The following is a 25,622-nucleotide window of genomic DNA, read 5'->3' as shown; positions in this document are numbered from 1 at the left end:
CTGACTAGCACCATGATCTAACCAGACTAGCACCATGATCTAACCAGACTAGCACCATGATCTAACCTGACTAGCACCATGATCTAGACAAACCTGACTAGCACCATGATCTAGACAAACCTGACTAGCACCATGATCTAAACAAACCTGACTAGCACCATGATCTAGACAAACCTGACTAGCACCATGATCTAGACAAACCTGACTAGCACCATGATCTAGACAAACCTGACTAGCACCATGATCTAAACAAACCTGACTAGCACCATGATCTAACCAGACTAGCACCATGATCTAAACAAACCTGACTAGCACCATGATCTAGACAAACCTGACTAGCACCATGATCTAGACAAACCTGACTAGCACCATGATCTAGACAAACCTGACTAGCACCATGATCTAAACAAACCTGACTAGCACCATGATCTAAACAAACCTGACTAGCACCATGATCAAACCAGACTAGCACCATGATCTAGACAAACCTGTCTGTCTCTCTTTCTCTCACCACAATGACCCTACAAAAAAAAACATCACTAGCTCCCATACATTCTCTCTTTATTTACACAAATTATGCCATGCACAAATACTCTCATATTTTAGTAATAGTGGATAGCCTACATTTATTTCACAACTCTGTCCTGAGGCTGGACACTTTTTGAATGTATTTGTTTGTATGAATTAGTAAAAGCTGTACATAATTATTTTTTGAAACTTTGTCAACATTTAATGTTTGCTTCAAACTTGTCCATTTCAACTCCATATTATATTAGCTGTGTTTTAAGATTTTTTTTTGTAAACAATTAATTTATGGCTCATGGCAGATTTCTATTGTCTAGACCACACGTGGGTCACTGGTACCACCACACCTGGGTCACTGGTACCACCACACCTGGGTCACTGGTACCACCACACCTGGGTCACTGGTACCACCACACCTGGGTCACTGGTACCACCACATGTGGGTCACTGGTACCACCACACGTGGGAAACATTGTTTATCATTCAAACACACTGTTAAAACTCTTGCATTTCAATTATCCCTACAAAAACGATCCCTCCCCTATCATTATCCCCCCCCAACCTCCCTCCCCTATCATTAGTTACTCCCCCACCAACCTCCCTCCCCTATCATTAGTTACTCCCCCACCAACCTCCCTCCCCTATCATTAGTTACTCCCCCCCCCCCACCTCCCTCCCCTATCATTAGTTACTCCCCCACCAACCTCCCCTATCTAAAACACCACCCCTGCTACCCCCTATACTGCTGAAACTCCCACCAGAACCTCCAAAAAACAACTAACTGCTGTCCTAGGGGTCCCTATCTGTATCTGGTCCCTTCAGTCCTGGGGGTCCCTGTCCTAGGGGTCCCTATCTGTATCTGGAGTCCCTTCAGTCCTAGGGGTCCCTGTTTGTATCTGGAGTCCCTTCAGTCCTAGGGGTCCCTGTCTGTATCTGGAGTCCCTTCAGTCCTAGGGGTCCCTGTCTGTATCTGGAATCCCTTCAGTCCTAGGGGTCTGGTCTGAGTCTGTCCAAGGGGTCCCTGTCTCCCTAGGGGTCCCTGTCTCTCCTGTCTTGGCCTGGGCCAATGTCCTAAGGGTGTCCCTAACATAGTTAGCTTCTTCATTCTTTTGCTATTGTATTTGTACTGCTTCAATACATTTCATAGTCTAACAAATTGTGCTTTTGTCACTTCATTCATTGAGCTGTCGTGATGTTGTTAGTGAATCTGTTGGTTGCAAATGTTTCGGTGGCTCTTCTATCGCTCAAGTTTAGTTAGACGCTAATTAATATACACAAAGCTAGTCATCGGTTTTTTAAAGCAATAAATTATTATTGGGAATGTGGAATTACCTGAATTGGTAAAAATTGTAATCAGAAATGTAATATTGTTATACAGATGGTACTAATTGTTTTTAAAACATCATAACCAGCTTACTGATATGTAGTCTATTAATATTTTTACAATCTTTCAATAGTAGCATTTTAGTACAAGTTCTGTAGGTCTAGACGTGGGGTAATCAAGAAGCAGCTTTTGTTACTTGTTTTCTGCATTCTCTCCCCTGGTTGGTAAAGGTTCTTGCGTCGTATCACAACGACGACACAATGGTAACAGTGGGTATCTTTATAAATAAATAACAGAGGATATAAGCAACATCTGCTGTATCGTTGGCTGCAGTGAGCACTTGAAGCAATCAGACGAACCATTAGTCTAAATGTAGCCTTAGTTCAATCAAATAGTTTTGTGTGTGTTGTATTGATGGCGTTTAGACTTGTGACTGCGTGACTCCTCTTGTGTGAGTAGACTGACTCCTTGTATGGAATGAACTGTGACTCCTCTTGTATGGAGTAGACTGTGACTCCTCATGGCGCCTGTCCTCCTCAACCAGCCCCTCAGCTACTGGCCCAAATGTTGACTATGGCTCTCGGACGGAAAAAAAAAGTCACAGAAAAAAAGTCTCAAAAATATTCAAAGAAATATTTTAATTTTATTGTTGATAATTGTAAAATTAGGGTGTTTATTAATGTGCTTGGAATTTTATTTTCTGTAGCATTTTGTAAACAAATATTTGGGGGGGGGGGGGGTGACACCAAATACACAGTCCATGGAAATGAATTGGGGTGACACCACAATGGAAATGTTCAAGTTACTAATCATTCGATTAAGCAAATTATTATTCAACAGCTAACGTGTGTGTGTGGAGGTTGAGTGCCACCAGTAGAACACTAGTTGTACATTTGATTGTGCTGAAGTTGTTGATTTGTTATCTATGATGTGGTTAATGGGTTATTTTTCTATTCCTATAAAAAGTGGCGTGATAAGTGGCTAAAATCAATGTATTCATCCATTGTAAATAAATCGAGGTAATAAAAATGTTTGAGATTTAAATGAATAATAGAAACCATAAGCAATAAAAAGCGACCAAGAGAAAAAGAAAACTGCTTGCCATATTGATACATGTTGACTTTTTTCATAAGCTTAAAGCAGAGGCGTAGAGCGACCCTTCCCGGCGCCCGGGGACAAACTTTCAATTTGGCGCCTCCCCCGCTATATATATATTTATAATGCAAAACTGCAGTTAAAATGAGCTTTTAATTTATTTTTAACCCATTTTGGCGACACCTAGAGTCGGCGCCCGGGGACATATGTAGCCCCCCCCCCCGCTACGCCTCTGGCTTAAAGTTTTAAAACAATATTTCACGACTTTAATCATATTGATCATTAAATGTCGTATATTTTGCAATGGAACAATAATTTGTTTACAAATTTAGTATACCCATACGAGGTAAATAGCGTTTAGCGGATTCATACTTTGTAAAAAAGTGTTTGGTCGCTACGTTACTCATTTCCTATAAATAAAAAAAAAAACGAAGTTTAGCTTTTAAAAAAAGATTTCAATACATATACACATGCGTATACATGTATTGTACATTACATATGTATGTGGCTTATATATATACTAGGCATGCTGCCCAGCTTCGCTTAGGCTTTCGAAAACATTGAGAATTTGAATGCTTAATTAATTCGCCCGAAGGTCGGTCTACGACCTCAAGAGTTATGAAGAGGTTCCTCCGTGGACATTTTTTTTCGATTTATAGCTCATATAAGGTACCGGTCAGTCGAGGTCAGTTTTGACCCCCACATCGTAGACTTTTCGGCCAACCGGCCCCCGTGTTCTGTCGCACCAAGGCAAGATCATGCCAAATTTGAAGCGCCTGCGGCGCCGGGAAGTGCCCTATCGGACACCCGACAATCTAGATCTAGATCTAGATTCCTAAAAACGGAGAATGAAACACGTATTTTAAAATCTTAACTTACGCGAATATGCCTATTCTTTCAAATTAATTTTTTATCCCAAATTAGCCAGTTCCAAACAAAGATTTTGTATAAAATAAATAAGTCTTGAAATAGTTTAGTCCTAATATAGAAATTTATTTTTGGAATTGATTTTAGAGAAGTTAGAGTCTAAATCTAGATCTTAGCGTCTACGTCTAGATCTAGTTATTGCGTAGATTTAGATTTAGATTTAGTCTAGATCTAGAATCTCTAGATCTAGAATCCAAATACATAAAATAAATTTTATGAGTTTAGGCCGGAAAAATTGTATTGTATACATTTCATAGTGTACGTAGATCTAAATCAAATTTGAATGAAATAGTTCATTTCTTTTCATTCTTAACACGGCAGATGACGTCATTAGTTAATGTATAAGCAATAGTGACGTCACAGTTTTATGCGTTCTTTTTCACATATATTAATGCTTTTCCGGTTGCATAAATAATACTGTTTCTCTACATTCGAATACGCCTTTAATTTTTATTTTTCTTCTTTAAGTAAAATTGTGGTTATACATTTAAAACATCTAACATATTATTTTCAACAAAAGTCCGTAAAAAGTTCTCCATATACCGCTGCCGATTCTGACGTGATGTCCGGCGAAAATTTTTTGCGGACAGAGAAAGAGAGAGAGAGAGAGAGAGAAGAGCGCACATGGCCTTTTATAAATTAGGATATATATATATATATATATATATATATATATATATATATATATATATATATATATATATATATATATATATATATATATATAGGCTTTTACATTGATTTTTTCGGGGGGGGGGGGGGGGGGCGACCGACCATATTGTGTGCTGTTTACGTTTTGCGTCAATCACAGCTTTTGTACCGTGTCGGCTTTCTCTTTTGATCCTAGGCTTTGATACGTAAAGAGCGTGATAAATGTGGGCAGTAAAGGTGGTTGAACTATTGTTGTGATTAGTTGAGGACGGCAAGTCACATTAACTTTGTGCTATTTCACGCTAATTTAAAGTTAATATTTAAAAACACGACTGAAACCGAGAAGGTTCGAACATAATATTAAATTCTATTAATTATATTGTAAAACAGAAGTAAAACAGAGCCTACAAACGCGTATACAAAAATCTTTTTTGTGTGTTATAAATATTACTATTTGTATACAACCACACTCCCCCCCCCCCCTACAGATAAATCAGATAAATTTAGAATTAGGAGAGGGTAGGAATATCGATAGGCATGTGTTCCACAGAGAGGAAACTTGATATAATTATCTAAACTTTCGCTACCGATGTGGTTTCCTTATTTGAATTTTCTTTGAAAGTTCTCATGATAAGTTGAGAGGTGCATGAGAGCGGAGGGAGCCTAAAGCATTTGGGCAGAGATACGCCCGGACGCCGACCTTAGGGGTCGCCAAAATGGGTTGGAAAAATAAATTGAAAGGTTGGGGGGGGGGGTGCAAATCAAAATCTTGAGGGGGGGTGCAAATCGAAAAGTTTGTCCCCGGGCGCCGGGAAGGGTCGCTACGCCTCTGCGCTCTACGCATTAGTTGGCTTATACAAATGAATAGTATACAAACCTGTCTAGGAATGTGAACAGCGGCAAGGAAATGGAACTAGGCTCCCGGTCAAAAATCCCCTGGACATAACCCCCCCCCCCCCCCCCGGACATAAACCCCCCCGGACATAAACCCCTCCGACATAAACCCCCTGGACACCCCCCCCGCGACATAAACCCCCCGGATAATACCCCCCGGACTGAGGTTTATATATAGAAATAATAACGATGATGTAAACCAAAAAATAAAACAAATTACAATAAATTAATTTAATTTTTTACGACTAAGAAAATAGTAATGAACATTCGCATGGACCAGATCCATCTTAACTGGAAGTGTGTAAAGTAGAGCAGCAGATGAAACAACTGGCAGAAGAAACGGAAGCAACACCCCAGCAGATCATCACTCAGTCCATTACTACGATTAGTGGAGATGCCAAGGCCAAGCTGCCCTCGGTTCCACACATACGGCGTAACATCAGGCGTCAACGTCAAATGTTAAAACACCCACTGTCTGATCCAAGGAGTGTTGATGATATAATCATTCCTGAACAATATACAATGCCACAAGATGGACAACAATTTCTTCTATTCGATTCCGGTGCCAAATCAAAAAGTAGAATGTTTTTGTTTGGAACTAAGGACAACCTTAGGTTATTGGAGGTTAATCAGCACTGGTTTATGGATGGTACATTCAAAACAGCTCCTGCACTGTTTTCACAACTGTACACAGTCCATGCATTGGTCAATGGACGGAATGTTCCGTGTGTTTATGCCTTACTTCAAAACAAAACACAGGAAACATACACAGCACTCTTACAGCAGCTAACGGTCTTAAACACAAACCTGCAACCAATTTCTGTTATGATTGACTTTGAAATGGCTGTGATAAAAAGTGTTAAAGGGTTTTTCCAGAGTGTGAGGTAAAAGGATGTTTCTTCCATCTTAGCCAAAATATATACAGAAAAATACAGGACTCTAGCCATCAATAACTCTACCAAGTTGATAGTGAATTTGCTCTTAAGCTCAGAATGTTACCTGCGTTGGCTTTTGTTCCCATTGAACACATGAGTTATTATGTTATACCTTTGAAAAATTATTGGAAATTTTCCCCCAAGGAGCAATGCCGATTGCAGACTATTTCGAGGACTACTATATTGGCAGACCACAACGTCGAGGTCGGAGACAACCTATGTTTCCAATTGGAACATGCACACACGTGCAAAAGACCATATGCCAAAAACAAACAACTCAGTTGAAGGCTGGCACAGATGTTTCCAGTCGAATATTTGGAAGTTCATTGACTTTATTAAAAAGGAACAATCGCTCCAAGAGGTTTATGGTACACAGTAAAAAACACAAAACAGAAAAAAAAATATATTGATAGCAGCGCTCGAATTTTAACTGTTGTTAAAAATTTTAATGAGTCCACCATTATTGAGTATTTGCGAGGCATCGCTCACAATCTGGCTTTTGAAGTTATAATAAAAATAAAACGGTTTTTTTTCTAATGTTTGTTTTGTATTTATATATTAATTTTGGTTCTCATCATTTTTGGTTTTTCCTTATATTATATAACCTCAGTTGGGTTTTTTTTGTCCAGGGGGTTTATGTCGGGGGGGGGGGGGGTTGTCCAGGGGGTTTATGTCGGGGGGGGGGGGGGGGGGTTGTCCAGGGGGTTTATGTCGGGGGGTTTATGTCCAGGGGGTTTATGTCGGGGGGTTTATGTCCAGGGGGTTTATGTCGGGGGGTTTATGTCCAGGGGGTTTATGTCGGGGGGTTTATGTCCAGGGGGTTTATGTCGGGGGGTTTATGTCCAGGGGGTTTATGTCGGGGGGTTTATGTCCAGGGGGTTTATGTCGGGGGCTTTATGTCCAGGGGGTTTATGTCGGGGGGTTTATGTCGGGGGCTTTATGTCCAGGGGGTTTATGTCCAGGGTTTTTTTGACCGACACCATGGAACTAGGATTTCCTAATATAAAGCAATGATCAAAGTTGAAATAGATTTGGTGGTTGTGTAAAATTTGTGTTTCTGCGTGAACACGTACCCAATTGTCCTTAAAGGTGCACCGTCAAACAGCCCCCAACAAAACGACCTAGTCAAAATAGCCCCGTCAAAAGGGACCCCGACATATCGTCTCCCGACAAAAGGACTAAGGCACGGTCCATAATAATACTTAAGTACAACAGTAGACTGTCTGTACTGTAGACTGATACAATCATGGGGGAGGGGGGGACACTGTCCTGTACTGTAGAATGATACAATCATGGGGGAGGGGGGGACACTGTCCTGTACTGTAGACTGATACAATCATGGGGGAGGGGGGGACACTGTCCTGTACTGTACACTGATACAATCATGGGGGAGGGGGGGACACTGTCCTGTACTGTAGACTGATACAATCATGGGGGAGGGGGGGACACTGTCCTGTACTGTAGACTGATACAATCATGGGGGAGGGGGGGACACTGTCCTGTACTGTAGACTGATACAATCATGGGGGAGGGGGGGACACTGTCCTGTACTGTAGACTGATACAATCATGGGGGAGGGGGGGACACTGTCCTGTACTGTAGACTGATACAATCATGGGGGAGGGGGGACACTGTCCTGTACTGTAGACTGATACAATCATGGGGGAGGGGGGGGACACTGTCCTGTACTGTAGACTGATACAATCATGGGGGAGGGGGGGACACTGTCCTGTACTGTAGACTGATACAATCATGGGGGAGGGGGGGACACTGTCCTGTACTGTAGACTGATACAATCATGGGGGAGGGGGGGACACTGTCCTGTACTGTAGACTGATACAATCATGGGGGAGGGGGGACGTCCTGTACTGTAGACTGATACAATCATGGGGGAGGGGGGGGGACACTGTCCTGTACTGTAGACTGATACAATCATGGGGGAGGGGGGGACACTGTCCTGTACTGTAGACTGATATAATCATGGGGGAGGGGGGGACACTGTCCCCCCCCCCCCCCCCGCCCTCGCTACGCCTCTGATGTAAGTGTATGGGGGAGACACGCAAGCTTCAACTATACTGAGCACTTATAGATCTATGTGCCAGTCTTTTGCTAATCACATGTCCTCTACTGTATTTCTCGTAGGCGAAACTCAATATAATATCAAGACAATACAGATAACTTTTTAATTGAATTTTATTATAATAATGCACATACATTAACATTTAACATACTAAAAATTATATAATTTGAAAAAAAATATGGGTTAGGGTGCGGGGTGGTGGAAGAAGACCATGGTGCAGTAACAGTAATGTACAACAAGCTTTGTTGTTAAGTGAACTTCCAGTGAGCCAATATTTTATGTTTGCATGAGGCTCTTTTACTTCTAAACTAAAATAAAAATAAGCCATCAATGAAATTGGCGAAATGCGGGTATTCGCAACGTTATGTAAAACGAATGTTTCTTTTGCTGGCCTTAGTACTTACTGCGAAAATGAGGTCAAAGTGACTCGCTGACGTCGGCCTATGCTAAGCATTCCTTTAACCTCTTTTGGAACATTCCATATTTAGGGGTGACTGTATTTCATTGTAGTATCTGTTTGGGCAAGTTTTTTAATCTACGTATGCAAGCATAAATAAAGTAGAAATAACTATTTTATAATTTGAGAAACTAGATGGTGGAAAATATTAAAAATATTTATAATTTAGTAAATGCTTTTCAAACATATCCACACACCCATTTTTCAAGACTATTCCAATACCACCAGCTGGCTATAGATACCACGTGACTGCGAAGCTTGTTGCGGATCGGCCCAGTCATCCTTAGTATAGTCGCCATGATCGTGAAAAAAGTTCTGTGAGGATCGTAAATTGCTTTTTTTAATGGAAACAAAAGTGGACTTGAAGGGAATTTCAGTCTAGAAAACAATTAAGATTTAATTTTAATATCCCGTGGCTTCAATCTGAAGTTTTTGTCTTAGATCACATCTCACAAACCTTATTCAGCTAGTAATATTAAGTTTGACACCCTCTCCTCTTAAATCTGACCCCTCAAATATGACAGAGGGGTAATAGATTGGAGAAGGCAGGTGAGGGAAGATTCGGTCTACATTAACCTTAATGTATGACAAAGCAAGATTTTAAGTTTTTTTGAGGTAAAAACGTGTTTAGTGGATATTTAATTAAGTTTTAGGATACCGTAATAGACTATTTATAAAGAGCAAAGAACGTCCATTTTGTTTTGAGTGTGGCGTGTCACATAAATTATGCTAATTTAATTTAAAGCAGGTCACGCGGGGCGTTTTATCGAACGAACCAAACTGGTTTGGGCTGGCTACGCAGTTGCTAGAGGGATCTATACGATTCGTCCTAGGGATAATAGCAACTCAAAAGTATGAGTAACATCTGGAGACAAAATAGTTGTGTTACGTTCACTTAAAATAGCACATTGTTATTAATGTGAGTTGACTGTATAATGTTCCTAACATGCGAAGTTTTACAATATGGAAGAAAACACGTTCATGTTATGCGTGTATGATTGTCTTAACATTGTAAGCCTGTATGTAGGCAACCATGTTGTATGCGACGCAGTAACGCCGAGTAGCCTATGGTGTATAAGAGACAAGACTATATACTGAACAGTAATGGAAGAATGCGAAACACCCATATGACATTGCGATTTAAATCAGACTTGATATTTTAACGCCATTAGAATAGACCTATTGGCCATAAAAAGCAAGACAACTCACGATGACGTCATTTGTATAATGACGTAGCTAGTTTTGGCGTTGACTACCAATAATCAAGACAGCCATACATTTATGTCCATTTTAACTAACTCTTGTGTGTACTCAGTATCTTATTACCCTGATCAGTATGATACACCATCGCCAACGTTGATTATTTTGTGTTGAATACCCGGTACGATATTCTTTGGGGGAAGAGTGTATCGTACCGATCAGAGGTCCTTGACTAAAACTGGTTACCTTTTACTTTTTGTACTTGTAGTTAGCTTGACGTAATCTGTTTGTTGAACGACATTGCATTCTTTAAAATTTAAACTTAACCGAACCCTGGCCTTTTAATATTTTTATTTTTGATACTTATACAACAATTAAATAGCGAAACTCTAGATCTATATCAAAACAAATTATCCATTCATACAAGGTCTAAGTAATATAGTCGTTAGTGGGATGTTATGATAGTAGGGCCTAATTGTTAGCCTACATCAGACAGAATAGAATTTACTTGATCTTCATCTAGTCTAGTAGGCCTACATAAATCTATACATTAAAATAGGAGGGCACACAAGTATTACAAGCCACTGTCAATTTTTATTTTGTCTCAAATCAGCAGACGTAGCCTACTATGCAACTACTGGTGTTATTAATATTAAAAATGTCCATTTGTAAATGTGACATTTCTATATATTTTTAGATGTACACATTAGGTCTCTGTCAATCGTGTAAGGCATCGTTAACCTCAAACACGCTGTTGTGTTAATCCTAACCCTAAGGCATGTGAGACCAGATCTCTATTCTGTCTGATGCGGAGGGTTTGCGGTGGTGTGTACGGCCCTACACACGCATGTGGCTTGCCGTCTATTTTTAACACAGACTTGCTTGCAGCAGGCTAACCCGCCCTACCAAGCCTGCAAGGTTGGTTCTGAATCGATTTCCCCCAATGTTTTGCGGCGTGGCCCATTTTCTCATGTGGGCTTATCAGTCGACAGGCTTTAGTATTTCACTGCTTTTCTAAGCCTAGACGTCGAGAGCTTTCTTGAGGTTACTGATTTACTGACAAGCAAGGACAGTTTTCCATGTGAACGCAAACAATGAAACAAATTCTTAATTTAAACTTGTACTCAGTTCTTTAGGTCTGTTAACTCAAACTGCACACTACTAGTCTAGAATGATTCTAGCTCTATCTTCGTTAATTTTAGTCATGTTTTATTCTCTCATTATAGTGTCTGAATTAATTCACGACATGTGTCAACACATCAAGCAATAATTACATGGCAGGCCTGCGTCTGTCTAAGCCCTAACAATATTTTGTTACCGTAGCTTTAAAAAATATGTAGATCTATACTCTATAGGCCTACATATAAATCACGTTTTAAGTCCGTTGAATCAAAACAACCGTTAATTTTAGTTCGTTAAAATCAAACCTTATTAATACGAGATGAAGGTAAGGTAATAGGAAGCGTTTTGCATGCTTAGTCTGTGCATATAAGTGAACATTTTAATAGAATAGGCGTGCGTTAGGCCTTGGGTGTTGTGATGTTTTCTATTCCAATATTTTTTTTTCACCTGCAGATTACTTAGTCTCGCCGTCACACTATTCCAGAATTATATATAGATCTATATATACTCATACTTTACGGCTCAATATGTTCAGACGCTTACTAATCAGTGACTATCTTTTGAACACATTCTAAATTTAGGTTTGAATTATAAATTAGCAAATGTGCAGTAGGACAATAAAAGCCAAACAATAAAATGACTAAGGCCATAATGTATACAGCTTTGTTTTACGTCATGTGCGTGGCTTTTTGATTAGCCTAACGTATTGGCTAGCCTTTGACAATCGATTCTGCACGATGAACTAAACAAATGCAACCCCACATCTCGATAAGCATTTTTAATACCGATATACTAATATGCTAATATTTATAAGGACGACTGCCTTCAATGATAATTAAAAGGTGAAATAATTATTTGTCTGCAGGTCGCTAAGTATAACTGGATAGAGTGGGTGGTCAGTGTATGGCTGAAGAAAACAAGTGTTTACCACAGGACGGGGAACTTCCTGGTTATGATGGTTCTAAACCTCCCATGGGGCGATTAGAAGATGACGATGTAGAGGGAGACGAAGAGGGTCAGTTAACCGAAGGCGTCAAATCAGGGAAGCACAGGTCTTCTACAGAATCCCCACCTAACCGTGAAAGGGATGCGGGGGAGCATAAAAAACACCGAAATAGTTCAGATCGACGACATCACCACCACCATCGTCATGGTGGTAGCAGTCATCGCGATTACCGACATCGACGTTCTAGTGGCCATAGTGACGCCGATGAAGGCTCAGAGGAAGACAATCGAGGTGTCACTAATTCTTCTAGAAGACGCTCGGGTAGTGCAGGAGACTCACACACAGAGCAATTGAATGAGAAGAATTCACACTCATCCCCTAGAAAGCGTCAAGATAGAAATGATCGTGTAAGTCATTCACAGGGAAAGAATTCAAAACATACTTCTGCAGACATTTCTGATGAGGGGGAGCTAAATGAATCTCAAGAAGATCCATTGGCTCCTCAAAATACAACTCAAAAGAAAAGAAAAAGAGATTCCCACAGAGTCACTCTTATGGAAACTGTGGAAGAAATAAGAGAAGCTGAAGATGGAGAAATCTTAGAAGATGGAGAACTTGATGATGATGATGATGAAGAACTTAAAGGAGAAGAAAAGGATAGTCATACAAGCAGAGTTGAATCGGAAGGTATGCTGTTTGAAATATGGCAGAAAGCAAGCCATTATTGAACCATTAAAATATAAAATTATGGGAAGAGCCCCCTCCCCCTTCCATTCAGTTCCCTCCCTCCACCCCTTTCCCTCCAGATAACCAAGAAACACCAATTCCTTACCTGTGTCCTGTAAACTAAATTTTCAGCTACATATCCATACATTTTCACCCTCCACAAAGCAGCCTTTCTATCATTGATTATTGTCTATTGTTAGAGTCTATCCTTCCACCTAAATACAACACGATTCAAAGAAGATAAGCAAGATTTGGGTGGGATGGTGTACGAGTTTAAAAGTAGATTAAAGTACGGCAGTGTTAATTATTTTGCAACCATTATACATGTAACCTAATCAACTGAAAGGGTTAGAATATTTTTGGTAAAGAGAAAGGGTATTAAGTCATGCTAAAATAAATTTAAACTGTAGTGATATATCTTGAATCCTAGTCCCAACTAAACCTTAAGGGTTAAATATTCCATTTAGAAATTTGGGTCTCAGCTTGTCAAAAAGTAGGTCTACCCTCATTTCTTTAAGTCGAGTGGCAGTGATAAAATTAATTTTTACATATCTACTTCATTCTAGTATCTCAAAAGATAAAAACCACCTATCTGCAACCATGTTTTTATTTCAGTGGCATCGAAGTCAGTTCAGGATGAACGTAAATCAGATAAACATGAAAGGAAGAAAACAAATGTTAAAGAAAAACGAAAACGTGAATCAGAAGATAAGGTACATGTGTAATTCTTCTATTAAATAAATAGGTGAAAAAATGCATTTTTGCCCAGTGGTCTGTGAATGAATAAGCTAGACAAGTTGAGGTCAAAGTTACTAATGACTTCAAAAAAGTACCAAAAACTAAAAGAATATGCCAACAAGCAGTTTTCAGAACTCTCAGTAGAATTTTGGCTTGGATTACATCAAAGGCTTTGTTGTCATTTCAAATGTTTATTTTTTTTTTTTGTAAGAAACATGTTGTATAAAAATGGGAAATGGATAAGTTAAAAATGAATTTTCTTTAAAAGAAATCTGTTTACAAATCTAATTCATTATTGCAGAGGAAAAGAAAAAAGCAGACAGAGGCAGAAAAAACAGATAATCAGAATAGCCCAGCTCCAGCATGGGGCTCTGGATATCAAGGTCCAAAATCCAAAGCCTCACCATTTCATAAGTCTCCAAGACATTCCCGTAACAAAAGCTACCAGAGTCCACCAGGATTGTATGATAGCCCATCTGATTCAGATTATTCAGATGAAGAGTAAGCGTCGTTCAACTTATTCATCATATTTATTTATATTATAACTACATAATTATGCTTATTAATTATTCAGGCTTTTATTTAGTTCACAAAGTCTGTCGATTAGTGGGTTTGTTGTCAAGTTCAAATGTGACCCACTTCTAATGAAGCAATGTTGCATTTAGGATCATTTAATAGCTTGTTATTATTAAGGTTTTTACACTTTTAACATCTTTTAAATGCAGGTTTAACAATTCTTTTTTCACGATGTAAAAATATCCCATTTCAGATCTACTTTGTCCAAAGTGGGAACCGATGGTTATATTGATGCCTCAGTTGCAGCTGATGAAAAGGAGGTGATATTTTATTTAAAATGTTTTTATTAAATGGCACACATTTGTACAAAAGTTTGTGAATATGTCCTGCTTGCTAGTTACATTGAATTGTTTTATGCATTGAATTGTTTATATCCTCAGGGTGTATTCAATTACAAAACAAGTACTAAAAAGAAAAAGCGTGAGAGAAATCACGAACGCTCAGACCGCTCTGACCGAAAAAGAAGTCGGAACCAAGATAGCAAACTTGATGGTCCCCCCAAAAAGAAAGCGCTTGTTGACATGGCTATGTCAGATAGACCAGTCTGTAAATTTTATATGGAAGGCAAATGTGCTAAGGTAATTTTTAGTTGACTTTAAAGAAACATTCTTTCTAGCTTAGTTCAGGTAATCTACCTTAAAACCTTTTAAAATATTTAACTATGCTGTTTAAAATTCCCAATAGCTATCATTCATTTAACTTTATTTAAATAACTTGATTATATTAAAAGAGAACTAATTTTGAGACTCATTCGTTCAACAGTTTTGTTGTCATGTAGTAAATGTAAGTTAGAAGTTTAAATTTACTGCAGTTAATATTTAATTTATTTTTTTAATTTCTCAAAATTATACCTTTTGTTTAAAAATGGTGTATTGATTTATGTATCTTATTTTTTCTAATTGCTTTTTCTTTGTCTAATTTGGAGTCCATTCATTGACAGCAAATCTCTTTTAGGTTCATAACTTGTTCAGCATATGTAATGTAGTTTTTTTAAAGTAGTTTTTGATGATTCTTGCATAGATTAAAATAACTCCTGAATAAAGAGATCTTTTACTTTTATTTAGGGAAGTGGTTGCCCCTTTAACCATGATGTAGAGAAGCCAAGAAAAATGGAAGTTTGCAAATACCACTTGACAGTTAAAGGCTGCCACAAAGAAAGATGTGTATTTATGCATGATATCCTTTGATGCTGGGTTTTCTGTGTTACTTACTATTTAGATTGTACAATAATGTAGGAAATAAAAAGGGAAATATTTTAATGTGTTTAAACTTAACCAGAAGTACAAGATTTTCCATGCAAGTATTACCACACAGGTGCCAAATGTTACTCAGGAGATAGATGCAAGTTTTCACATGATCCCTTGACTGAAGAAACTCGTCGTGCTTTGGAGATGAGGGTAGCTGCAGAAGATGTAAGTTACTCCCCATAGTCAGGTTTCTTTTATTTAGATTACCAAGGAACACTACAGCATTTACATGTTTTTCTTTTTCTAGTTTTGTATTGATTAAATTTAATTTTTGTTATAGATCATTGATATGGAAGATCCTGACTATGACTATGATTATAGGAGCAGGGATTATGAAGGTCGAAGTAGACCCAGTCTACTTGGTGAGCTGTAATTTCTCATTTTGTAGAAAGTTCTCAAACAATGTTGCTTTATGTTTTTAACCCTTTTAATTTATTTTTCTAGGATCACCACCACGCTTTAATGCTAAGAAGATCCCATCTCTCTTTGAAATAGAAGTTCGTCCCCCTGGCCAGTCACCTAAACCATCCCCACAAGCTGTGAGGTACAAACTGCTGTTGGTACATCAACATTTAAGCTACACAACAGTCCATATAATAGCTTACATAGTTATGCATTGACACTGAAACACGCACTTCTTTATATTTATTAGCTTAACTCATTTTTTTTTCTAATGCGACAGGATGCTGTTTTTTCATGCAAAAAGTGCTTCTACGTTATTTATGCTTACTAAATATAGTACAAGAATTTTTTGCCAAATAGTGGAAGTTTCTAGCTTTTTTGTTTTTATTAACACGTTTTTCTTAACTCAGCTTTGGTTTGTTTGTTTGTTGTTAAAATTTACAACGAAAATTAGCCCACTTCTGATTGCTCTAGAGATCTGAAATTCGGCATGCAGGCTATTTTCGCCTAACAATTTCAGATGCAATCATAAAAACTAGCAATTAGAGACCTAAATTAGCTTAATTAAATTACGCCCATAGGACCCTAAAATTGAGGACATGATTTCTCAAAAACGCATGAAAATTTATAAAGTACTATTAATATCCCGCACTTTTATACACATTTTATTAGGCGTTCACTTGGTGTGGGACGGAGTGGTCTAGCGGTAGAGAGCTGGACTGCTAACCCGTTAGTCTTGAGTTCGAATCCGAGTTCAAGTCAGTAGACCGTCCCTGAGTCCACCCAACTCTGATGGGTACCTAACTCCTGTTAGGGAAAGTAAAGGCGGCTGGGCATAGTGCTGACCACACTATCTCTTCATATGCCGAGGTCACAGAAACAAGTGAACTTTACTTCACTTGCCCCATAGACCGTCAGGTTTGAAAGAGAAACTTTTCACTTGGTGTGCAATTCTTTTTTTTATTACCACGTTTTTTTTAGAATGTTTTACAGTGTAATGCTTAAGGTGGGTGGAGAATCGACAGTTAATCTGTTCGAGGAGGGATGGACGGTTGGCCAACTACCTAAAAGCATTCAAAAACCTTTTGATCCTTTTTATTTTGATAAAAAATCCTCTAAATTTTTATGTATTTAAAAACACTTAGTCAAGTCATACTTAATCAAGTCATTAGATAAAGTAGAAAATAAACTATATAAAAAACTTTTTAAAAACCACGTTTTTCATGTGGACTAAAAAGGAGAAAATAAAATACTTAAAAAAAAACTTTTTAAAAAACCACATTTTTCTTGTGGACTAAAAAGTAGAAAATAAATTTTTCTTCCAACCCTAGGGGATCTACCAATGACTGCTCGTAGATTTTGTGCTTCCTCGAGCTATGCAGGTTCTTGTGATGACTGTTCATACATTTGATGACAAAAAAACGTGGGTCGGGCAGATTTATGATTAAAGCGAAAAGCACACAACACACGAATTTTGGAAATTTGATGGTGAACGTACCCACGTTTTTTGTCATCAAATGTATGAACAGTCATCACAAGAACCTGCACAGCTCGATGAAGCACAAAATCTACAAGCAGTCATTGGTAGATCCCCTAGGGTCGGAAGAAAAATTTATTTTCTACTTTTTAGTCCACAAGAAAAACGTGGTTTTTTAAAAAGTTTTTTTTTAAGTATTTTATTTAATACTAATTTTAATAAGTTGAGTTAGGGACACATTTTTACACTTGTCTTCTCATAAACAGTTGTATCTGCATTTTCATAGTTTTCAATTTTGTTTTAAAGAATAAGATAGTTTAATAGATTCTATATTATGTTAGATATTTAAGCTATTAAAATTAGCAATCAGAATCTATTGTAAAGTCGTAATTTTTTAAAATATTAGAAATAATACTGAGGCACTCCGCAGCTGTATGGGACGGAGTGGTATAGCGGTAGAGAGCTGGACTACTAACACGTATGTCTCGAGTTCGAATCCGAGTACAAGTTAGTAGACCCTCCCTGAGTCCACCCAACTCTGATGGGTACCTAACTCACGTTAGGGAGAGTAAAGGCGGCTGGGCATAGTGCTGACCACACTATCTCTTCATATGCCGAGGTCACAGAAATAGTGAACTCTACTTCACTTGCCCCATAGACTGTCAGGTTTGAAATGGAAACTTTACTTTTACTCCGCAGCTGTATCAAACAAAATTCACACGAAATGATAAATACTATTAGAAAAAACATTAAATTATATATTTTCTTTGAGATATTACATTTCTTTATTTAATAAGTATATTTTGTGCCTTTTTAATAATTAAATAATGATGGATTTACTTTAAAACAATTTCAAAGAGAAGTTTGTTTTGTTGGAAGCTTCTTCCCTTAGCTTAGTGTAGCAGATGAGTTGAATGACATCCTTGTACTCTCTTTTCTCTAGGCCATCAGGATTTTACAATGAAACCAACATTTCACCAAGCCCTGGAGCAGGCAGCAGTGGAGGATCTATAAATAACTCCTCAATGAACATGATGACCAACACTGGAGCACATTCAAACCAAAATAATATAAACAACCAGACCAACATGGGGGGACTGCTCCAACCTCCATTGAGAAACAATATGATGGCAACAAATAGGCCGAACATGATGAGTCAGCAAACTAGAGCTGTTGGTGGAGCACCTGTCCAGTTCATGGGGCCAGCACAGGTGACCAACCAAGCTGCTGGTAATCTACCTGTTCTAAACATGCTGGGGGCTATGTTGGAGGCAGCCATGCAGAAGGGACCTGGTGGACCAAACAGTATTGGGGGTCCAAATGTCAGACCTAACATGAGCATGGGACCTAACAACATGAATACTGGAAGTAATAATGGCATGAACATGGGACCCAATAACATGAACATGGGCCCTAACAACATGAATATGGGACCTAATAACATGAACATGGGCCCTAACAACATGAATATGGGACCTAACATGAATACTGGGAGTAATATTGGCATGAACATGGGACCTAACAATATGAACATGGGACCTAACAACATGAATATGGGACCTAACAACATGAACATGGGTACTAATAACATGAACATGGGACCTAACATGCATACTGGAAATAATAATGGCATGAACATGGGCCCCAGTAACATGGCAATAAATCGACAAGGAAATGTGTCTTCTATGATGCAATCAAACAATATCATGGGACAGCAAATGATGAGTTCAAATGTTAACCCATCTCTTAATCAGTTAAATAATGGGGGATTTGTGGATCCCACTGTAAATCCCAATGTGAACACTTTAAATAGTACTTCTGTTGTAGGTGTTTCTCAGCCAAACATGGGGCAAGAGGTAGGACTTATGGATGTGGATTATAGAATTAAACCTAGTATTGAAGAGATGGAAGAAACTAGCCAGGATCTTTCAGAGCTTGATAAAATTAGGCGCCAGATCAAGGAACAAATAGAAAAGGAAGATGAAGAGGAGGAAGAGGAGGAAACTATGCAAGTGGATTTAGACATTAAGAGAGAGGCACCTGAGTTGAGTCCAGAAAATTCTGATTCTCAAAGCAAATTAGGTAAATAAAAAAATTTGTCACCTGTTTTTTGGGTGCACATTAAAAAATATCTAACTCTTGGGTAATTGACTGTTTATTCATATATGTATGTTTTTTGTTGGTTATACAGAAGTAAAAGATGAAAAAAGTCAACAGAAAGGAGATATTGAACTGGAAAACATTGAAGTTCCAACTCACCTCCCTAAAAAACAGAGGGAACTTTTCAAAAGGATTCAACAGCAGCAGTTGTTAAGGGAAAAAGAAAGAGAAAGACAAGAAGCAATTAAAGCTACAGAGGCAGAGATAAAAGGTAGCTTGTATTAAAGTTGTATTTTTCTTGTTATTTATAACAATGCAAGAAAATAGTTTTAATTATCTTGCTTATTGATATCAAATTACGGTTGGGAGTGCATGTGATCACTAACTTGAGTTGAATCCCCTGATAAATGAGCCTATTAAGCAACTCATCAAGTAGAGAGAACTCTAAAATAAATCAACTGCTGCCTTGCAGATGTTCTTTGGTGAACTAAGGCATGTTGACATGCTTTACTTATTGTGTTGGAGGAAATCCTTTTTAGTAATTAAAAAACAAAGATGAAGATGCCTAATTGTGTGACTTTGATTCTGTTAAACAGTTGAGGAAGATGACTGGTACTCTAGTGATGAAGATGGAGAATCTGACCAGAAACCTAAACTGACTGATGTCCTAAAGAAGTTAAATCAAGAGGTGAGAACTAAGGTCTTGGGGTGGAGTCATCAATACTCTGTAGTATCATAGTCTCGCTAGTCTATATATTTAAAACTGTAAGTATGTCTGTTTATGGGTTTGTCTTTTATGCATTACTACACTGTTCATCAGAGTGCCATGAGTTGATAATACTTCTGGGAAGGTTTCTACAAAAAAAAATATCAATATTTCTTAGTAGGCGGCATCCCGGAAGGGTGCGATTTTTTTTTCTATATACACAGTATATTAAAATTAAAGTCAGATATAAGTTTTAAAGAGCACCCTGCAATAGTAGGGACAAGGTGGTACATTACATTCCATAACTGAACGGAACCAGGGGCCCTACACAACTCACCTGCCGCAGTTTAACTGGTATCTCCCTAGAGTGGCCAGCGACGGCCTTCACACCTGGGCAGTTCTACCTCAGTTATGGAAGGTGATTAATGCAAACTCAAGGTTTTCATCCAGCACGCCCTGGGGTGTCTGGGCAGTAGTGTGGACAAACTCGTACCACAACAACTTAGATAAAAAAAATGCAGTGCCTTCTTTTTTACATTTAAATAACTCAGTTTTAGAAAACGTGGTCATGCAAAAAAAAAAATGCGATAGGTAATACATTTTTTAGACAAGTAACATTTCTAAAAGTAGCCATCAGTAACACATGGAAAAATCTGTCAAACGATGCAATGTGCGATTGTTTTTGCATGATTCATTAAGAAGCTCAGATAGTGAGATCTGTCGTCTAAAATACACAATCAGTAATGCATTGATAAATTCCTCTTTAAATATTGCGCCAGCCTTTCTTATGTGATAGCAGCAAAACACGGGGATAGGTGATGACTATTCTGTAGTATCATGGTCATCAATATTCTGTTACATGATCTCCCCAACGGTTGTTTCAGACCCTGAGTGGATCAACTTCAACACCTCAGCCACCCCCAAATCCAGAGACACCAGCCACAGCATCAGCCTTCAACATCATGCAAATGATAAATGCAATAAAAAATCACAGCACGACTGCAACAACCTCAGATACAAGTTCACTCAGGTAAATTTTTTGGCAATTTTAGGCCTGATAGCAACATGATGGGACAATTATAGCCATGCCGTAGATCACAGATAGCCACACCTTAGGTCAATGTTAAACGCACCTTAGGTCAGTGATGAGATTTTTCCTATTTAATCTTACTATTTTTGTGTTCAGTGTTAAGAATAAGGTTGAAAATTGTTGTTTGTCAAGCAAGCTGGGAGCAAAGCTGCATTATGACTGAATGAATTTTAATACTGCTTACAACTACAGACTTTAAAATTTCCCATACATCCCCTGCAGCTGATCATTATTTGGAAATGAAAGTCACTAAAATAAACAGAAGCTCTAACCTTAATGATTTTTTAAAGCTTATTCTCAACACACTCTAGATTCTAATTTAAATTAGCAAAAAGATTTCTAAAATATTTACATATATAATGGGATATCAGAAAAGGATGATTCCCCTTGCCTTGTGATTGTAATGTGACATAAAATTTAACTACAACTTGGTGGTAATGTTTTTTTTTTTATCTCCTTTTTTTCTAGTTCTGTGCTGTCTGAGCCAACACAACGTCAAACCACCATAGCAGTTTCCCCAGCATCACCACAGCCTAACTCTCCACCAAGTGTTCGCCAGCTATCAATATCTGACTTAAACCCTACTCACAAATCTGCCGACCCCCCAGTGGTCAGTGCTCATCCATCAAAACCACTTATTTACAGTGTGGTGAAAATCTCCATAGACTTCCCTAAACCATACACTCGTCTCCCAAATGAGGTGAATGCTTCAGATCCAGTGTTTAAAAATGATCCCAGGGTCAAGTGGCATTTACAGCACTTAGAAAAACAATTGCAAGAACAGCCTCGTCGCAATAGTACTGACATAGCACAAAAACCTGCTGACCCTCGACTAAAGAAAGCTACAAGTGACCCTAGGGTCACCAAGCCTGGTGACTCTCCTAACAGTGGAAGAGGAGATGGCAGCAAGCCTGCTGATCCCAGGTTACACAAGTTAAGGCCTGTTGACCCTAGACTTGCCAGGCAGGCCATTCATCGGCAAAATAGTCAGGATTCTGCTAACTTTATGCATGGCTCCATAGGAATGATGGTTACATCTAACATGGGCATTGCTATGCAAATGGGAGGCCCTATGAATAATCAAATGGGTGGTCCCATGAATAATCAAATGGGTGGACCCATGAATAATCAAATGGGTGGACCCATGAATAATCAAATGGGTGGACCCATGAATAATCAAATGGGTGGACCCATGAATAATCAAATGGGTGGCCCCATGAATAATCAAATGGGTGGACCCATGAATAATCAAATGGGTGGACCCATGAATAATCAAATGGGTGGACCCATGAATAATCAAATGGGTGGACCCATGAATAACCTTATAGGAGGTCCGTTGAATAACCAGATGGGGGGTCAAATGAACATATCAATGAGAGGCCCTATGATGTGTGTGAACCCAGTGATTGGCCAGATGATGAGTACTGTGAGACCTATGCCAGGCCCTGGCAGTATGAACAGCTTAATCCACAGCAATTTAAATGTGATGGCTGGACCTCTGAATCAAATGGGTCCTAATGCCAACCTAAGGCTTGGTGCTCCCCACAACACTCTGCCTGCATCAACAGCTGCACCAGCCATCACACCAAATGAGACAGTTGATCCACGCTTAAAATCCAGTCTTGATCCTCGACTGGTAAGAAATGAGCCACGGGTTGGGAATGATCCCAGGTTAAAAAATAAGTTGTTGGATTCATGGGAGCCCAAAAAAAACTTGAGTGATCTGGCAAGGTCAGGCTCTCCACACTCTGATTCAGCAACTTGTGATCAGAAACCTGGGTCCTCTCCCAGTGACATCCCCCCTTCAAGCTGGGGAACAGCACAGCTTGAAGGACCAGAGCTAAAGCAAAACTGGCAGAAACAAGATATTGATGAGCGCTTGTCCCCATCTACTATGCAGGAAGCTGAAACAGATACACAAAAACAATCTCGAAAATTTGACTATCGTAATGACCCTCGATTTAAAAGAGTGAAACGCTTGACTGGACAAAGGAAGAGCAGCATGGACTATAGCTCACCACTGGGTGAGGAAGCTCACGGCAGCAATGATGAGGCAGGAGAGGGGAAAACTTATAACAGTTACAATCGTCCCAAATTGTCAGTTAAAGAAGACAAAAGTAGAAATGCCCCCAGTCCCACACTACCAGATACACTTCAAGACTTTGATATACCTGAGGCAGAGCCAGAATTAAAAGTTAAAGATTTATTTAAAGCAATAGATCCAACAGCATCACCCTTTTGTTGACCCTTGTTACCTATTTGTTCAACTCATTTCTACATTAGCATCAAGTATTTTCATGTAGATTTAGTTTGTAGGCAGTTTAGATGACAGGTTAACTTTTTGTACTGTAGATATCTTAATGCTCCTTATATGTAGATAGCTAGTCAAATGTTTGACGGCAGCACATGGTTTTTAACCAAGAGTATTTGTTTCATTTTGTTGATGTCATTATTTTATTGCTTTGAAGTACAGTCTTTCACTTTAAGTTCTCAGCATTGCTAATACAAAATTGATTTCTATCTTTTTGCTACTTGTTTTTATTTCATAATTAGTTTTCTTGACTCTAGCCTGTTCAGTTTCTTCCTATGTAAATATAGCTGAGCTGTGATGATTACACAAATGCTTCCAAAAATGATATTGTGTAAAAAGTCATGTTTTGGCCATGCATATAATATATAGTATTCCTATTGAATAGCTCCAGGTGAGGTAAAAATATCTTTACAGATCTTCAGTAATCCTTAACAACCTCTCCAGGTGAGGTAAAAATATCTTTACAGATCTTCAGTAATCCTTAACAAAGGTTTGATACTGGGCTCATATTTGATTGTTTTTAAAGGTAAATTTAACTTTTCCACTACAAGCACTTAATATTTTTAAACTATTTCAGACAGGCAGGTCCATAACTTCTTGTCATAGTACATGGTCAATGTAGCAACTATTGAATGCTGAATCATGTGAAATTGTTTGGTACTTAAACATAACTAATGTAAATAAATGTATGATATTATAGGCCTAACTAGTTTGTCTGAACTTATGTTGGTAAATGTCTACATGTATGTCAGTAGTGTCTATAGGAATGTTGGTAAATGTATCAAATTGAACAATCTAGAAGATATTGGCAAATATTATAAACATGAATGCCCCTTTCACAGTTGTATCATAAAATGTTCCCAATGTAATATATGTAAATATATATCCCATGTGACATTTGGTTTGTCATTTGCTTTTTTCAGTCAAGTAAAATAATGATTGAGTGATATTTGTTAGTCTTATTTCTTTTCCCTTTTACAAGCTCTTTTAGTCCACAGTGTTTGTATGTAAAATCTTACATCTATTTTGACTCACTTATAATGCTGTGATTTTGGGATACATTCATATTAACAGAAGATCTAATTAACTATCTGTATATTTAATTAAAGATTTACAAAAGCAGACAACACTTTAACAGGCAAATTATTTTGTGAACCTAGAGTTGACAGTGAATCTTGATGAGGGACAAGCAATTGACCATAAGCAACAAATAGGTTTTTCATCCGATCCAACATTCTACACAATGATTATCAGTTACTAAACGTACCCAACAAAGCATTTTTTTTTCAATTAAAAAAAACACCTGTTTTATGGCAAACTGCACAGTTAATAATCTGATACAGTTATAAGTAGTATATACTATTTCTTAATTTAGCAGGAAAAATTGTTTTACTTATAATTAACAAGCCTCCCTATGAATATATATATATATATATCATGTATATATACAGTTTTTTCATGTGGGGGGGGGGTGACACCATGAGGTGCCACACCAGGTGACACCCGATCTAACGATGCCCCTATATATATATATATATATATATATATATATATATATATATATATAGATAGATAGATAGATAGATATCTATCTATCTGTATATATCCATTCTAAATAATTCTATATATATAGACGATATACATAAATATATATATATATATAGGCCTACATATATTATATATACATATAGAGATATTTCATTTAGGCCTATATATATATATATATATATATATATATATATATATATATATATATATATATATATATATATATATATATCTGTATATATCCATTCTAAATAATTCTATATATATAGACGATATACATAAATATATATATATATATATATAGGCCTACATATTATATATACATATAGAGATATAGAGATATTTCATTTAGGCCTATATATATGCCTATATAGGGCCTCTATAGATCTATATCTTATATAAAAAAAACTTGCGAACGGCTTGTACGTAACCACTAGATCTATATCCATTTTCCATGCTCATTTTCGGTCTTAAAACTAATTTAATATTTAAAACCGAATTTTGATTAGACCTGAAAGGCCTTTTTAAAAATACGATTTTATCCG

At 37.9% G+C, this 25,622-nt stretch overlaps 2 protein-coding genes across 7 annotated transcripts; both read left to right on the top strand.

The window, feature by feature from the left end:
- Positions 1-5,734: 5,734 nt before the first annotated feature.
- On the top strand, positions 5,735-6,304 carry LOC131937376 (uncharacterized). Its single transcript, XM_059294760.1, has one exon. It carries the CDS (start codon positions 5,735-5,737, stop codon positions 6,302-6,304), a length of 570 nt encoding a protein of 189 aa, XP_059150743.1.
- Positions 6,305-9,148: 2,844 nt separating this feature from the next.
- Positions 9,149-24,473, top strand: LOC131937340 (zinc finger CCCH domain-containing protein 4). 6 transcript variants are annotated; one of them, XR_009386209.1, is made up of 16 exons: positions 9,149-9,503; positions 12,076-12,843; positions 13,498-13,595; positions 13,922-14,121; positions 14,390-14,456; positions 14,577-14,774; positions 15,261-15,373; positions 15,482-15,608; positions 15,724-15,805; positions 15,888-15,987; positions 18,266-19,404; positions 19,514-19,693; positions 20,019-20,110; positions 21,013-21,158; positions 21,687-23,925; positions 23,979-24,473. XR_009386209.1 is itself a non-coding variant. In XM_059294663.1 (15 exons), exons 2-15 carry the CDS (start codon positions 12,114-12,116, stop codon positions 23,461-23,463), a joined length of 5,049 nt encoding a protein of 1,682 aa, XP_059150646.1. In that variant the 5' UTR covers positions 9,149-9,503; positions 12,076-12,113; the 3' UTR covers positions 23,464-24,473. The 6 variants fall into 6 exon arrangements, 1 of the variants encoding a protein (XP_059150646.1); XR_009386213.1 differs by having other exon boundaries at positions 9,150-9,205; XR_009386210.1 differs by lacking the exon at positions 9,149-9,503 and adding an exon at positions 9,668-9,807.
- The last annotated feature ends 1,149 nt before the right edge of the window (positions 24,474-25,622 follow it).

The sequence above is a fragment of the Physella acuta genome, unplaced genomic scaffold (assembly GCF_028476545.2).
Source record: "Physella acuta isolate Inbredline_101_S28 unplaced genomic scaffold, ASM2847654v3 ptg000208l, whole genome shotgun sequence".
Lineage (NCBI taxonomy): Eukaryota > Metazoa > Mollusca > Gastropoda > Physidae > Physella > Physella acuta.
This window is presented reverse-complemented; position numbering and strand designations above follow the sequence as displayed.